General features: G+C 37.9%; 1 protein-coding gene across 2 annotated transcripts in view; it reads left to right on the top strand.

The window, feature by feature from the left end:
- Window positions 1-15,327, top strand: part of LOC128850249 (chromodomain-helicase-DNA-binding protein 1-like) — a 60,216-nt gene extending 44,889 nt beyond the window's left edge. Inside the window, exons 25-36 of one of the 2 annotated variants that reach the window (XM_054053244.1) lie at window positions 244-374; window positions 806-944; window positions 1,649-1,799; window positions 3,203-3,325; window positions 3,682-3,816; window positions 5,991-6,248; window positions 6,674-6,814; window positions 11,546-11,724; window positions 13,219-13,315; window positions 13,524-13,581; window positions 14,555-14,765; window positions 14,964-15,327. In XM_054053244.1, the coding sequence (XP_053909219.1) occupies window positions 244-374; window positions 806-944; window positions 1,649-1,799; window positions 3,203-3,325; window positions 3,682-3,816; window positions 5,991-6,248; window positions 6,674-6,814; window positions 11,546-11,724; window positions 13,219-13,315; window positions 13,524-13,581; window positions 14,555-14,765; window positions 14,964-15,327 (1,987 nt within the window). The remainder of the gene's footprint in view (window positions 1-243; window positions 375-805; window positions 945-1,648; window positions 1,800-3,202; window positions 3,326-3,681; window positions 3,817-5,990; window positions 6,249-6,673; window positions 6,815-11,545; window positions 11,725-13,218; window positions 13,316-13,523; window positions 13,582-14,554; window positions 14,766-14,963) is intronic. The other variant, XM_054053245.1, reaches the window with a different exon arrangement.
- The last annotated feature ends 654 nt before the right edge of the window (window positions 15,328-15,981 follow it).

The raw sequence follows: 15,981 nt of genomic DNA, 5'->3' as shown, positions 1-15,981 counted from the left end.
CAAGTCGTGAACTTGAAGTAGTTGTGAAATTGAAGAAATCTGTGATGGAAATGTTTCAATTATTGACTGAGGCTTACGGTGAAGAGATACCTGCTTTTAACTGCATGGATCAAAACTGTACACAGCATAGCAAGTGTGGGTGAATGATAACTTACATGATCACTTCTCTAGTTTCAAAATCCAAAGGAGTCTTTCCTAATACTGAGGTTTTAGGGCTGTAAAAACATATTTGTTTCCTTACAGGTTAGATGCTATAGCTAGAGATGCTGAGCTAGTTGATAAATCTGAGACGGACCTTAGACGTCTAGGAGAACTTGTACATAATGGATGCAGTAAGGCTTTAAGGGACAATTCCTTTGGACAAGAAAGAGCAGGTAAAGTATGTTTGGGAATGGGGAGAAGAATAAAAAGTGTCAGATCTGAATAATTCTTGCATTCTGATTATAGCAAAACATAGGGAAAAACATTAACAAAATGTTAGCATGCTAGGTGATTTAGAAAATAGTATTATATTAAGACTTTTGGGGTTTGTGTTTTTACCCCTTTCCCTGAGTGTATTGTTGCTGTAGAATGCAGCATGTTTTTCTTTTAACATAAAATTTAAAATTAATCTGCTATTATTAATTGGAAGACCTTGAGATTCTCGAGTTTTAATTAAGTGTTTGATTAAGAAAAAGTCATTTGTTATAATTTAGTGTCTGCTGTTATAGCATCAAACTTTCTTTTTCTTCTTTTTTTCTTCGTGTTTGTCTATAAGATACACATAAAGGCAAAATATTTTAATAATTTGTTCCTTTATTTTAAGGAGGTAGACTTGGGAAAGTTAAAGGCCCAACATTCCGAATATCGGGAGTGCAGGTGAATGCAAAGCTAGTCATCTCTCATGAAGAAGAGTTGGAACCATTGCACAAATCCATTCCTTCAGATCCAGAAGAAAGGAAAAGGTATGTTTTTGTTTTTTCTTTTCTGAAAGGGAAACATAATGTAGAAAGCTATTCAAGGCTTTTCTGCATATATTTAAGCAATCCAGACTCTAAGCACACTGGGACACCAGTGTCGCTTCATTCCCTTTAAGAACTGGCAGCAGCAACCTGCTCCACGTTCTTTCTTTATTCTTTCTTCTCTTTCCTTAGAAGTCAGTATTTGATTTGGCTTCTGAACTATATTCATTGGAGACTGGGTTCAGTTATTCTTAATTATTCCAGACTAGAAATTAGGCTTGTTGAGGAGCTGCTTTGTGTCACCTCTGCCTGAGAGAAAGCGATATTTGTCAAAGTGGAGCAGATGGTAATTATTGGTAGTTGTTTGGCCCTCTGAACTTTTTAGCTTGCTACTTAGTGTATCATAGTCCCTAGACTATCTGTTTATTCAATTAGCAGTTGCACTTGAGTAATATTTTAAGCTTATCTTTATGGTTAGCCGGTTCTGACTCATTCTATGGCCACAGATGATGTCTGTTGTTCTTTATATCTTAATCTTGATCTGCTTTAAAACATGTTTAGGTCCTGATTTCAATAAATATTTTACAGAAATTGTAAGAAAACTTGTTAGGTATCTGGATTACTTACCTAAATATACCAGGATATGTTCCCCTCTCCCTTGCTAGATTTGAGATCACTTATTTATGTTTCTAATTTATTTCTACTAGATATGTCATCCCATGCCATACCAAGGCAGCTCATTTTGATATAGATTGGGGTAAGGAAGATGATTCCAATCTATTAATAGGTATCTATGAATATGGCTATGGCAGCTGGGAAATGATAAAAATGGATCCTGATCTCAGTTTGACACAGAAGGTATGTCATTATAAAATTTCATCAAGGACTTTTTTTGTTTAGGTAATAACATTAATTAGAACAGCTACTCAAAGAGCTTATTTTATGATAACTGAAATTGCACAGAAGTTAGGTCATTTGTACTCCTTTGTATCCTTCTGGTAGATAATTAGATTTCAAGATTTTTGTGTATTCAGTTGAAGTATACCCTCTTAGAGTCTGTTATGTTTCTGTATTCTGTGTATTTGGATCTCTATCACTTAAATTGTTTCTCTTCCATCTTTTTCTTCCCTAGTTTAAATGCTCTAGCTGTGTTAATTTTATTCTTGATATTTTGGAGGGAAGGTTGTTTTGGGGTTTTGGTTTTCCTATCCCTGGTTTACATGAAACTGTTTCATTTGCAACATGATAATAGCTGTCAGATTAGAAGTAGTGCAATGTCTGCTTAGTAGTGAGAAACGTTTAGGGAAAGACTGGAGTGAAGCAAACTCAATGACATTGCCAGAAACCTGTAGCTTTGGGATTTGAGGGGCCAGAGTTGTATGCAAATCTATTTAATGATATCCTGCCCCTGCCTTCCATTAATTTGCTTGTTTTATTTAACCACTCATTTATATTTTTGGCTTCTGAAATATCCTGTGGTAATAAGTTAATGCATTTAGAAGCACAAGGCAGAACTAGGCGAACTGTGGACGACAGTGGTACAGGATAGATTATTTAGATAAACTGTGAGAGTGGAAACAGAAATCTGAGACTAGTTTCTTGAGTTTACAGTAAACTTTGTGAAACTATTTCCAAGACTATATTAGTTGTGAAGGGCTGGAGCACCTCTGCTATGAGGACGGGCTGCGAGAGTTGGGGTTGTTCAGCCTGGAGAAGTCTCCGGGGACACCTTATAACAGCCTTCCAGTACCTGAAGGGGGCCTACAAGAAAGCTGGACAGGGACTTTTTACAAGGGCATGGAGTGATAGGACAAGGGGGAGTGGCTTTAAATCGGAAGGGGGAAGATTTAGATTAGACATTAGGAGGAAATTCTTCGTGATGAGGTTGGTGAGGCACTGGAACAGGTTGCCTAGGGAAGTTGTGGATGCCCCCTCCCTGGAAGTGTTCAAGGCCAGGTTGGATGGTGGGAGGTGTCCCTGTCAGTAGCAGGGGAGTTGGAACTGGATGATATTTAAGGTCTCTTCCAACCCAAACCATTCTGTGATTCTATGATTAGCTGTGTGTTTTGGGAAAAATAAAATGTTTAAAGACATTCGCCGTTCCTTGAAGCATGCTGGCATATTAGTCAAGTATAGTTGGAGTGGATTGTTTTTTACCTTTTTTTTTTAAGTTAGGGTTTTATTTTCCCAGTGCTCCAAACTAGCAGCTTCCTAATTTGATAATGCGTACTCCTAGCTGATGCTACCATTGCTTTCCTTAGATTTTACCTGATGATCCAGATAAGAAACCCCAGGCCAAGCAGTTACAGACCCGTGCAGATTACCTCATTAAATTACTGAATAAAGACCTTACAAGGAAAGAAGCACAAAGACATACTGGTGCAGTAAGTAAAGTTTGATTTTCAGTAGTGAGATAACATAATATGCTTATGGACATGTCAGCAGATACTGCTTTTATTCTTAGTTCCACTCTGCTTTGTGCAACTTTTCTGTGTATGTATGAGACTAACTCAAGGAATTAATTGTAAGTTTAATATTATTTTATTCTCTTTTATTTGCATATATTCTCTACTGTTGCATTAGGCTTGGTTTCCAGTCCTGAGAAAAGTTTTGGTCATTAGTGGCAATAAATAGTATGAATGCTTTCTTTAACATAAAAGCCAATTTTTTTTTTTTTTCTGTGACTGTGGTGCAAAGACACTTGTCAGTTGCAATAATAAAGGTACTAATTCACATTCAGGGCAATTCAAAGAGGAAGAAAACAAGAACTAAGAAGAACAAAGTAACAAAGGCTGCAAAAATTAAAGAAGAAATAAAAAGTGACTCCTCATCGCCACCCTCAGAAAAATCCGATGAAGACTATGAGGATAATGAGGTAAACATAATTCATGTAGTAAAGATGGCTATTCAATTATTTCTATTAATAACACTTTCTATTGGATCTTCTGATTGACTTAATAAAATTGAAGCACTTGAATGACATCCTCCTTCTGTGGCAGTTAATATGACATCAACATAATCACATGGAAGATATCTTTATTAATTTAATGATAAGCCTGTAGCTCAGACATTATGATTAGTTTTCCAAATAATATAAAATAATGTTGTTTCCCAATACAAGTGACATTGTGCGATTTCAGTGTTCTTTAGACTTAAGCATTGTATCTGCTAGAAATGTAACATCTGAATAGAAAACTAATGTTTCTGACTAATCTAACACCTACCTCCCTTGGTTTAAAACCATTACTCCTTTTCCTGTCACAACGGGCCTTGCTAAAATGTCTGTCCCTATCTTTCCTATAGGCCCCCTTTAAGTACTGGAAGGCCGCTATAAGGTCACCCTGGAGCCTTCTCTTCTCCAGGCTGAACAACCCCAACTCTCTCAGCCTGTTCTCGTAGGAGAGGTGTTTCAAAATGATGCTTTGAGACATGCAAGTGAATGCTTCTGTGTATTTCAGGGTTTTCATTATTCTAGTAGACTGCTCAACTTTGTTATGTTTTGATTACTTCTGATGTATTATCATAGAATCATAGAATAGTTAGGGTTGGAAGGGACCTTAAAGATCATCTGGTTCCAACCCCCCTTCTATTGGCAGGGACACCTCACATTAGATCAGGCTGCCCAAGGCCCCATCCAACCGGGCCTTGAACACTGCCAGGGATGGGGCATCCACAACTTCTGTGGGCAACCTGTTCCAGTGCCTCACCTCTCTCATGGTGAAGAAATTCTTCCTAATGTCTAGTCTAAATCTGCTCCTCTCCAGTTTATACCCATTCCCCCTTGTCCTATCACCACAAGCCTTTATGAATAGAGGGGCAGAATCACTTCCCTCAACCTGCTGGCCACGCTTCTTTTGAAGCAGCTCAGGATATGGTTGGCCTTCTGGGCTGCGAGCGCACATTGCCGGTTCGTGTCGAGCTTCTCATTGGCCAGCACCCCTAAGTCCTTCTCTGCAGGGCAGCTCTCAATTACGTCATCCCCCATCATGTACTGAAACCGGAGATTGCTGCAACCCAGGGTGCAGGACCTTGCACTTGGCCTCATTGAACCTCATGAGGTTCTCACAGGACCACTCCTCCAGTCTGTCCATGTTCCTCTGGAGGACATCCCGTCCTTTTGGTGTGACAACTTGATGTTATCCCCCTCCCGCTTCATATCTAGTATAAAGCCCTATCTACAAGCCCTGCAAGCTCCTAGGCAAAGACCCTCTTCCCCTTCTGAGAAAGGTGACTCCCACCAGAAGCTTGTGATCCCAGTGCCGTGTAGGCCTTCCCATTATCAAAAACCCCGAAGTTATTGTGGTGATACCAGCCACGGAGCCATGTATTAATTGACTGGATCCATCTGAGCTGTCCTATGTCACCACCCATAACTGGAAGGAGGAATTCCTTTAAGCCTAGATATTCCTTTAGGCCTCTGTTTTTGTTGGGTCATTTATTTAAATTTATCACACAGCAGAAACCACTAGAGAGAAACAAAAACAAAACAAAAGATGGAATTTAGGGGCCATGTTGCACCTAATTTTGTGAATGTGTAGCTTAAAGGACACCAGATTCTTCAGAACACCTCTGGAAAAAGAGAAAGTTGGAACTTTGTCCCTATGACTGTGAATGTTTAATTTGTGGTCAGTAAAAAGTTACTGGAACAAAGGTAACCGAAAAACAGAGGTCTTCTATCATCACCATGCTCTGAAAAATCAGCTCAGTCTTGTGAGTGATGCTTACTTCTTTATTGTTCTTTTAGCTCTTTGCATATTAAATGCCTTTTACAGGGGCAGATCTCTTTGGAGATATGAAAGTTAAATGGACTTAATCTCTCACCCACCCCCATTATCCTTGCCCAATCATTGCTTGGTTTTTGTCACACCAGGGAAATGACTGAGTAGTCCTCATTTTGTTTCACAACTACATCCAGCTCCATTTGATAGGTGTTAAACCTAAGTCTAAAGAAATCACGCACAGATAAAAAGTACATTTTAATCTGGTGGTTACAAAACTTTTATAGTTAGGAACTCAACTTGTTGTGACATATATGCTTGTGTATTGCAGGATGAGATTGTTTCAGTGAAACTTCCACAAAAAAAAATAAAAGCAGATAAAGAAAATGAAGAAAAGCTTGAGTCAGATATTGGTATAAAGAAGGAAGCTGAAGAAAAAAGAGAGACAAAAGAAAAGGAAAATAAGAGGGATTTGAAAAGGGAGAAAAAAGAAAAAGAGGATAAGAAAGAAATAAAGAATATTAAAGAAAAGAGAGAAAACAAAGTAAAAGAATCCGCACAGAAAGAAAAAGAAGTAAAGGAAGAAAAGGTAACTAGGTTAAATTTTTTTATATAGCGCTAGAAACGGCCACCAGGCTTTTGTGAACTATTTTGAGTTGAAAAGATATTTTGGATCATTTACTTTACAGTTGTCATTTCATTGAAATCATTTGTATCACTTGAAGTTTTATTTTTATCACTTGTAACCCAACCCAAATGAAATGGGAAATTACCTCTTTAAAGATGCATAGCTTAGTGTGACTGAGAATGCAAGTGGTGCATGAAACTTGTCCATTCTCCTTCTCCATCCCTCTGAGAGAGAAAATAAAAGGTACTGTCACCAAATGTCAGAATTTTTTTTCCTTGTTATTATTGAGGAGAATGCAATAATTACAGTGATTGCCTAATTACAGTATAATTCTAGCCCAAAAATAATGTTTGCTTATTGGATATATTTTCATATTTTCTTCTTAGGTAAATGAAGTCAAATCTGAAAATAAAGAAAAAAATAAAAAAGTTTCATTGTTGGATATTCCAGTTCATATTACTGCAACTAGTGAACCAGTTCCTATATCTGAAGAATCTGAAGAACTGGATCAGAAGACATTCAGTGTGGTAAGTCCCTTGTTAATAACTTGGTGTTTACACTTGATATTCTAAATGAACACAATTTGTGATGTTCTTGATTCTGCTATTAGGCATTATAACACATATATCTATTGCTAGTAAAACCTTAGATCAGTGAAGGGTTATCTTGTTTTCAGACCAACAGTTATATTTTATTGCATTTATACAGTATAGCGAAGACTATTTGTCTAGTCATCTGTGCACTGAATAGTTTTAAAATACAGACTGTGAAGATCCATCCTCCATAATAATTTATGGATACTGCTCCTAAAAGGACAAAAACGAATGAATTTTAATACAGCTACCATAGTCTCTGGCTTGGCCTTATCAAATACTCCTTTGTTCTTTGTAAGCTAACAAGATAATTTAAGTTTCGAAGTTGCTCTTAAAGTATTACAGACTTCCTGTGTTAGAGAGAGGAAGGAACAAATTCTGAAGTGCTTAGAAATATCTTGTCAGAGTAATACCTCTGATACCAAAAGAATTTCAGTTATATCACTACTTTTGACCACCATAGAATCAATATTGAAAGAAAACAAGGTAGGTAAACTCAGTCTATGTAAAGTTTTATAGGTTGATTGGGACTTTTGGAAAGATGCTAAGGAGTTACTTTGAGCAGCTACTTTTCTGCTATTGAAGGTCTGTCATTCAGGTCTCAACAGTTGCCTGTTACTGCCAGACATGTTTAATGGATCTGCTGTGGTGCTGGCTGTGAGGCAAATTTCTCATCAGTATGGTACTGACCAATTTATTATGTATGTGGGTTTTTTTGTTTTGTTTTTTTTTATCTAAATATTATAAGTGACTCGTTCATAATTTCCAGGATATCTTGTGTGTGGCTAGATGACTGAAAATCACTCGATTCTCATGTACAATTACATTTCTATGTTCACCTCTATGCTTAACTTAAGCAGTGTATTTTGTAAACTCTTTTTAAAGGTTGCTTTAAGCCGTGGTTAGTGCAATGTGTAATGTAGTTGCCTAATTGCTTAATGGCAAGGTAACAGAACAGCTTCGCTACCTTTTGAGTTGTCCCTAGATGTTAACACAGTGATGGTGGTATTCTCCAAAACCCCTCCTATTTTTGATTCTGGATGCACAGACTAGCCGCTCTTCCTTAGTGGAAGCAATTGTAGGTTGGGTTTGTGTATAGAACATTTTTTTTGGCTAGACCCTCTGTTCTGGAAGGTATATTTATCTTTATACCATGCTCAGATGAAATCTAATTAGCATATTTCAAGGCCAAGTTGGATGGGGTCTTGAGCAGCCTAGTCTAGTGGAAGGTGTCCCTGCCCATGGCAGAGGAGTTGGAACCAGATGATCTTTAAGGTCCCTTCCAACCCAAACCATCCTATGATTCTATGATATTTACCTTTTCAAATAAAAATTACTGCTGTTGGTTGTTGAGGCTAACTCATTTAGCTTCTTGTCTGCCTTGTGACAGGTAAAAATATGCATTTCATCTGTCTACCTTGCCGTTGTGATTGAATGATATTTCCAAGCAAGCATCCATAATTTAAAACATGCTAACTGGTTTATCTGCATTTACTATTAACATGTTTGAATTAGTGTGAAAGTTCAGGTATGCACATATGAAATATATCTATGGGTATATCTGTGTTATCATCAATTACTAATTTAGGCACTCCTAGCTCTATCCTAGATAGCTCAGTTTCTGTCAGTATCTGTATATAACTCAGGCTTAAAAACTGCTCAGAAGAGGAATGCTGATCATCTGTTAAACGTCAAGTTTCACTGTTGCAGAAAGCATCAACTTAAAATATATTATTTTCATACTTAATCTTGACACTGAGTTTTTATACCATTCAAGGTCCTAAAAAGTAAAATAAGTCTTGTCCTATAAACTTGTGCTGAAAGTTAAACCCAAGATCAAGTGCACCCACAGCAAGTTTGCAGATGACATGAAGCTGAGTGCAGCAGTTGACACACCACAAGGATGGGATGTTATCCAGAGGGACCTGGACAAGCTGGAGAAGTGGGCCTGTGAGAACCTTATGAGGTTCAACACAGCCAAGTGCAAGGTCCTACACCTGGGTTGGAGTAATTTGTGGCTTCAATACAGGATCATAGAATTATAGAATAATTTGGGTTGGAAGGGACCTTAAAGATCATCTAGTTCTAACCCCCCTGCCATGGGCAGGGACACGTCCCACTAGATCAGGCTGCCCAAGGCACCATCCAACCTGCCCTTGAACACCTCTAAGGTTGCCACCTTGTGTGGGCAACCTGTTCCAGTACCTCACCACTATCATACTGATTAAATTCTTCCTTATGTCTAGTCTAAATCTGCCCCTCTCCAGTTTATACCTATTGCCCCTAGTCCTATCACTACATGTCCTTGTAAAAAGTCCCTCCTCAGCTTTCTTGCAGGCCCCCTTCAGATACAGGAAGGTCACTATAAGGTCTCCTCAGAGCCTTCTCTTCTCCAAGCTGAACAGCCTGCTCTCAATCGCATCATCCCCCATCCTGTATTGAAATCATGGATTGCCCCAACCCAGGTGTAGGACCTTGGACCTTGCACTTGGCCTTGTTGAACCTCATGAGGTTTGCACAGGGCCACTTCTCCAGCCTGTCAAGGCCCCTCTGAATTACATCCTGTCCTTCTGGTGTGGTAACTGCACCACTCAGCTTGGTGTCATCTGCAAACTTGCTGAGGGTACACTTGATCTCGCTGTCTATATCATTGATAAAGATATTGAAGAGCACTGGTCCCAGTACGGACCCCTGAGGGACACCACTTGTCATGGATCTCCATCAGGACTTCGAGCCATTGACCACTACTCTCTGAATATGGCCATCCAAACAATTTCTTATCCACTGAACAGTCCACCCATCAAATCCATATCTCTCCAATTTAGGGAGAAGGATGTTGTGGGGGACCATGTCAAAGGCTTTACAGAAGTCCAGATAGATCACATCTGTAGGTTTACCCATGTCCACTGCTGTGGTTACCCCATCATAGAAAGCCACTAGGTTGGTCATACGGGATTTGCCCTTGGTGAAGCCATGCTGTCTGCCATTAATCACCTCCCTGTCCTCCATGTGATTTAGCAGAGCTTCTAGGAGATTCTGTTCCATGATCTTCCCAGGCACAGAGGTGAGACTGACAGGTCGGTAGTTCCCAGGGTCATCTTTTCTACCTTTTTTAAATTGGGCACAGTGTTATCCTTCTTCCAGTCACCAGCGACTTCTAATTGCCATGACTTTTCAAATATCACGGAGAGTGGCTTGGCAACTACATCAGCCAATTCCCTCAGGACTCTGGGATGCATCTCATCAGGTCCCATAGACTTATATATGTTCAGGTTCTTCAGCTTGTAGCCATCAATAGCCACACACCAGTCATGGGATTTGTCTCACCAATTTCAGTGATGGCAACTAGATCATAGCTTTCTAGTAGCACAGTAGCTTCCAGCTCCTCCTGTTTGTTGTCCAAGCTTCGTGAGTTTGTATAGAGGCACTTCAGCTGGGCTGCCGGTCGCACGCATTGCCTTCTTAGTGGACCCTTTATTTCCTATAAGGTGTTTTGGAGAAGTTTCCTCCCTGACACCTACTACCTCAGGAACCTCCCACTCATTTCCACAGGACTTCAGCTGTGCCATGGCATCCCCAGCATGCCCCTGGACAGCAGGTGGAGGGCCCATACCAGCACCCCATCTCTCCAACCATTGCCTGGATTCGGGATGATGTGATTGAGAGCAGCCTTGCAGAGAAGGACTTGAGGGTTCTTATTCATGAGAAGCTCGACATGAGTCAGCAGTGTGTGCTTGCAACCTAGAAGGCCAACTGTATCCTGGGCTGCATTAAAAGAAGCGTAGCCAGCAGGTCAAGGGAGATGATTCTCCCCCCTCTACTCTGCTCTCATGAGGTCTCACCTGGAGTATTGTGTCTAGTTCTGGAATCCCCAACATAAGAAGGATATGGAACTGTTTGCATAGGTTCAGAGGAGGGCTACAAGGATGATCAGAGGGCTGGAACACCTCCCCTATGGGGACAGACTGAGAGAGTTGGGCTTGTTCAGCCTGGAGAAGAGAAGATGGGGGGAAACCTTATAGCATCCTTCCAGTACCTGAAGGGGGCCTACAAGAAAGCTGGGGAGGGACTTTTTAGAAGACCATGTAGTGATAGGATGAGGGAGAATGGCTTTAAATTGGAAGGGGGAAGATTTAGATTAGACATTAGGAGGACCCTCTCTTCTGGAAGGTATGTTTATACCATGCTCAGATGAAATCTAATTAGCATATTTCAAGGCCAGGCTGGATGGGGCCTTGAGCAGCCTGACCTAGTGGAAGGTATCCCTGCCCATTGAAGTGGGGTTGAACTGGATGATCTTTAAGGTCCCTTCTAACCCAAACCATTTTATGATGCTAAGATTGTAAAACTAGTTATAATTCCTTTCCATCAGAAAATCTTTTATATTATGTTAGTGCTTTCTTATATCTTTAATATTTGTTATGTACAATCTAATGCTTTCATATAGGTGTATATTTTCAGCTGTATTGAAAATACTACTTTTTCCAAATGAAACCTTGTAGTAAAACTAAAAGATATGTGAGCAAAGACTCATTTTTCATTTGGCCTACAATAGTACTGTCTTTGCCTGTATAAATAGCACAGTAAGGGTTGGTCACGTTTTAGAATTTTTAAAATCTTTTTATTTTCCTTTTAATTAATGTATTCCTTTTTTACATTTTATAGTGCAAAGAAAGAATGAGGCCTGTTAAAGCAGCATTGAAACAACTGGATAGACCAGAGAAAGGCCTTTCTGAAAGGGAGCAGCTGGAGCATACTAGACAGTGCCTAATCAAAATTGGGGACCATATTACTGAATGTCTAAAGGACTACACAAATCCTGAACAAATTAAACAGTGGAGAAAGTAAGTTATTTTGCATGATTTTTCTTGAAAAAGAAATAGACAGTTTTTATTAAGCAGAATGTTTTTTAATTATTTCTCATTTCTTATTCTTCCTGTCTTGTATTTTTCTGCTGTGTTAAATAAGGACTTATAAAAAGATGATTATAAATTACTCCAGCTTTTAATAGATCTACTTTTTCATACTTGCATAGCAATACATTTTGTCCAGTAGGTGGAGTCATCTCACTTATTAAAACCAAAAGGAAACGGAAAATAACTGTATTTAGCGTATATTTAATGCTTAGTGGAAAAGAATTCTTATTAAAGAATCTGGCTTTTTTCAACTTTGAAGTTTGGTTTGTTGGGTTTTTTATTCATGCTAAAACTAGGCCATTGTAAATTTGTGTATTGAAGTTTGAATGATTTTGTACTTGCTTTACTTTAAAATATTAGGGCGAACTGAAATACAAACCCAGTATCTATATCTTAGACACCTTGGTAAACGTTATATTTCTTTAAGTGGAAATTCATAGTAGAGCTACTATAATGTTAATTTATAATCATGCTACAGTATGATATGTAGATTATTAAACTATGTATTTCATCTGTCTTATTAAAGACACAGAATTTAGTAAAGGTATTAATTCTATATTTCTTATACAGATGTCACTGGGCACACAATTGGCTGGTTCCGTCTACTTTTGCAAACCTCTAGGACAAAACTATAATCTTTAAATCATCACAGTGAAAGAGCAGATAGGTGCTTCTTGAGCCTACATGCTTGAGATGTTTCTGAACTAAACACTAATCAGAACAGTAGTATTGTGTAGTCTTTTAAGCACTTGACCTGTAAACTTTGCTAAAAGAATTCTAGACTTTATATCTGGTATCTGCCTGCAATCATAGAAGCAAATGTTGTCTTAGGGTTTTTGCTTCTTGACACCAGAATAGTTGATTTGTTTTCCTTTCTTCTTTTATAGCATAGGTTAGGATCAAAGTTTTTACCATTCTACTTCCATCCTCTTTCAGATTTCTCATTTGGTTTCAAATGCTTTGACCAGGCTTTGGAATTCTGTGGATTAATTCTGGTATCTGTAGGAAATGAGGCATGTAGGTCAAATGTTTTACACTGCAGGAGATTTCAAGTTTGGAAGAATCTTAACTCGAGTATTTACTACTCGGTATTGTGGCATATTTCAAATAATTTTTCAGAAGACTATATTTTTATGCAGTTGCACAAATCATTCTATTAACAGGATTACCATTAATACTACTTTTTATGCACTTTGCATTCTGCAGTCATTGTGATAAATATTACAAAATGGCAAATTATTAAAGGAATTTCTCAGATATTTAAAATACGGCTAAGTAATGTTTTCTGTGCAGCTAGGTAATATTCTGTGTATAGATTTTACTATTATTTCACTGAAGTACTGTTGAAATAAGTCCATGTTCTGTTGTATGATAAAATAAAAACTAATACATTGAAGAATTATAACCTCTCTTTTTCCTCAGAAACTTGTGGATTTTTGTCTCCAAGTTTACAGAATTTGATGCCAGAAAGCTGCACAAGTTGTATAAGCATGCAATCAAAAAACGCCAAGAATATCAGGTAATGCTTTCAGACTCTTCAAATATACAAATATATATTTGAAGTTTTATAACTGCTTTATTTAAGTATCAATTGAGTACACTTAAATCTTTTAAAGTGTATTTTACCGTTCATAATAAACGAGTCTGTTTTCTTAGGCTATTTTCTGAAGGACTCAAATGCAACTTTGGGATTTATCAATAACAATTTTTGTACTTGTCTCTTTTAGCAACACTGTGACCAGAATATTAGCAGCAACATGAGTACACATGTAATTAGAAATCCAGGTAAGAAATCTTGAGTGTATTATTTTGCTGGGTATCTTAAATGATGGTATATAAAATGAAATAAGCTTAAAACTGTCTCCTAGAACTGCCATACTGCTGGATATCATAGGGATAAGCTGACTTGACGTAACTTCACTAGTTTGCTGATGAAATTCAACTGAGCATGGACTGAACTTGATACTTACTGATTTTAGTAGCAAGCTATTTGGCCATTCTTTTAAAGTAAATAAACTAGTTTTTGAAAAAATACACTGTTTGTATTTCATTTTGAGGAAGGAGAGAGGCCAACTCAGCACTTGTAAACTTGGAGGCTCTATACCTGTTTGCAGCAGTTGTAATATCACCATATCATAAGAAAGATATTCCCTGAAGTCATGGTTAGCAATCAGTTATATAGGAAGTCTTTTATTGTTGGCAATAATACTGGTTTTCTATACTCCCACAGTTGCCTTCTTATAATACTTGGGTTTATATCATGTTTTGTAAAACCTTGAGTATGTTATTATGGGTTTAAAGTGAGTATAATATATTTTAGGAATACTAAAATCTTTAATTAACAAGGTGTACCTCTAAAACTGATGTTCATGCTAGGGCTATCTCTCCTTAGAGAGCAACTTCCTACCATTCTGTTTAAAATTGCTCTGCTGAAGGCACCTGGTCTCTACTCACTGCTCATTTGGACCACACTGATCCTCTCCATTCGGTCTGTAATGTGGAAAATTTCAGTTTCTCAGCCCTACATATCTACATTTCTAATTTGTTTGCCTTCTATTCATTTCTGAGGTTTCTCTCAGTTCACTCACATTAGTGCATTTGTCTTTCAATTATTTAGATCTTGTTTCTGTCAAATTATAATGCTCTTTTAAATTGCTTTAAACCTGACAGGTAGAAGTGCCATTTGAATTGGTGAAGAAAAAAATTATAGTGTATGAGACTTTCTTATAACCTTTATTATATATGCTTTATTAAACAGATGTTGAAAGACTGAAAGAGAATACAAACCATGATGACAGTAATAGGGACAGTTATTCTTCTGATAGACATTTGTCACAATACCATGATCATCATAAGGACAGGCATCAGGGAGATGCTTATAAGAAAAGTGACTCTAGGAAAAGGTCCTATTCAGCTTTCAGCAATGGAAAAGACCACAGAGACTGGGATCACTATAAACAAGACAGCAGGTAAATTGCTTCAGCAGTTGTAAAATCTGTTATGAATTCCCTTCCTGGTTTTGGAGTATGCTTGTAGTAAGCACCAAAGTATCTTCTCTGAGTAATGCAGAATTGCAAAGATGTTTTGCTAATGCAGTTCTGTTGAAGTGACGTAACTGTAGTTCTTACTATGTGTTCAGTAATACTAATATAAGTAAATCTTTTCAGATACTATAGTGATAGTAAACATAGAAAGTTGGATGACCACAGGAGCAGAGACCACAGGTCAATCCTGGAAGGAAGTTTAAAAGACAGTTGGCCTCACTCAGATCACCGTTCCCACTCAGACCACAGGATACATTCAGATCACCGTTTCACTTCAGAGTACAGCCATCATAAATCTTCTAGAGATTATAGGTACCACTCAGACTGGCAAATGGACCACAGAGCTTCTGGTAGTGGCCCAAAGTCACCATTAGATCAGAGGTCTCCTTATGGTTCAAGATCTCCTTTAGGACACAGATCTCCATTTGAACCTTCATCAGATCACAAAAGTACACCTGAACATACATGGAGTAGCCGGAAAACATAATAAAGACTGACATTTTTTTGGACCTTCTTTTAGCCATATACAGTAAGCTAACACAGTAGTTGCCTTATGTGACTTGAAAGATACGGACTGGATGTTCTGTCAGTAGCAGTATTGTTACTTCTGTCCAGGATGCAAGGTCTCTTGTCCCAACAATAGAAAAATATTTTTGTATTTAAAGTTTATGCTGCACTGTGCTGCAAATGTTGCGGCACTCCCCGCCCCCCTCCCCCTTCCTCCAAGAAATGGAAAATGTTTACTTTTACAGGGACCTCAGCACTGCCCCATTCAGACTGGATCTCATTAAACTGTTTATAGGCTGAACGCAGTTTAAATTATGTTTGAAATGAATTTTTAAACACTGATGTGATTGTGTTTCAGGAAGGAATGAGGAGTTTGTTTTGTTTTCTTAGTAAAGAATTCTCAAGGACTTTGTTCACTTTCCAAATCTGTTTGTTTACATTGTACACTGCAACAACCTTGCTGTTTTTCATCAAAAGCTTGAATATTTAAGTTCTGTACCTATAACTGTAAAATAGCCAGAATTTCTCCTATTTGTGATCAGTTGTAATAATGCTTTTTTACAAAATAAAATAAATGGCTGAAAATTATTGCAAACTAATTAAATGAGGGTTTTTTTTTTTTTTTTCACTTGCT

The sequence above is a fragment of the Cuculus canorus genome, chromosome W (assembly GCF_017976375.1).
Source record: "Cuculus canorus isolate bCucCan1 chromosome W, bCucCan1.pri, whole genome shotgun sequence".
In the NCBI taxonomy this organism is placed as follows: domain Eukaryota; kingdom Metazoa; phylum Chordata; class Aves; order Cuculiformes; family Cuculidae; genus Cuculus; species Cuculus canorus.
This window is presented reverse-complemented; position numbering and strand designations above follow the sequence as displayed.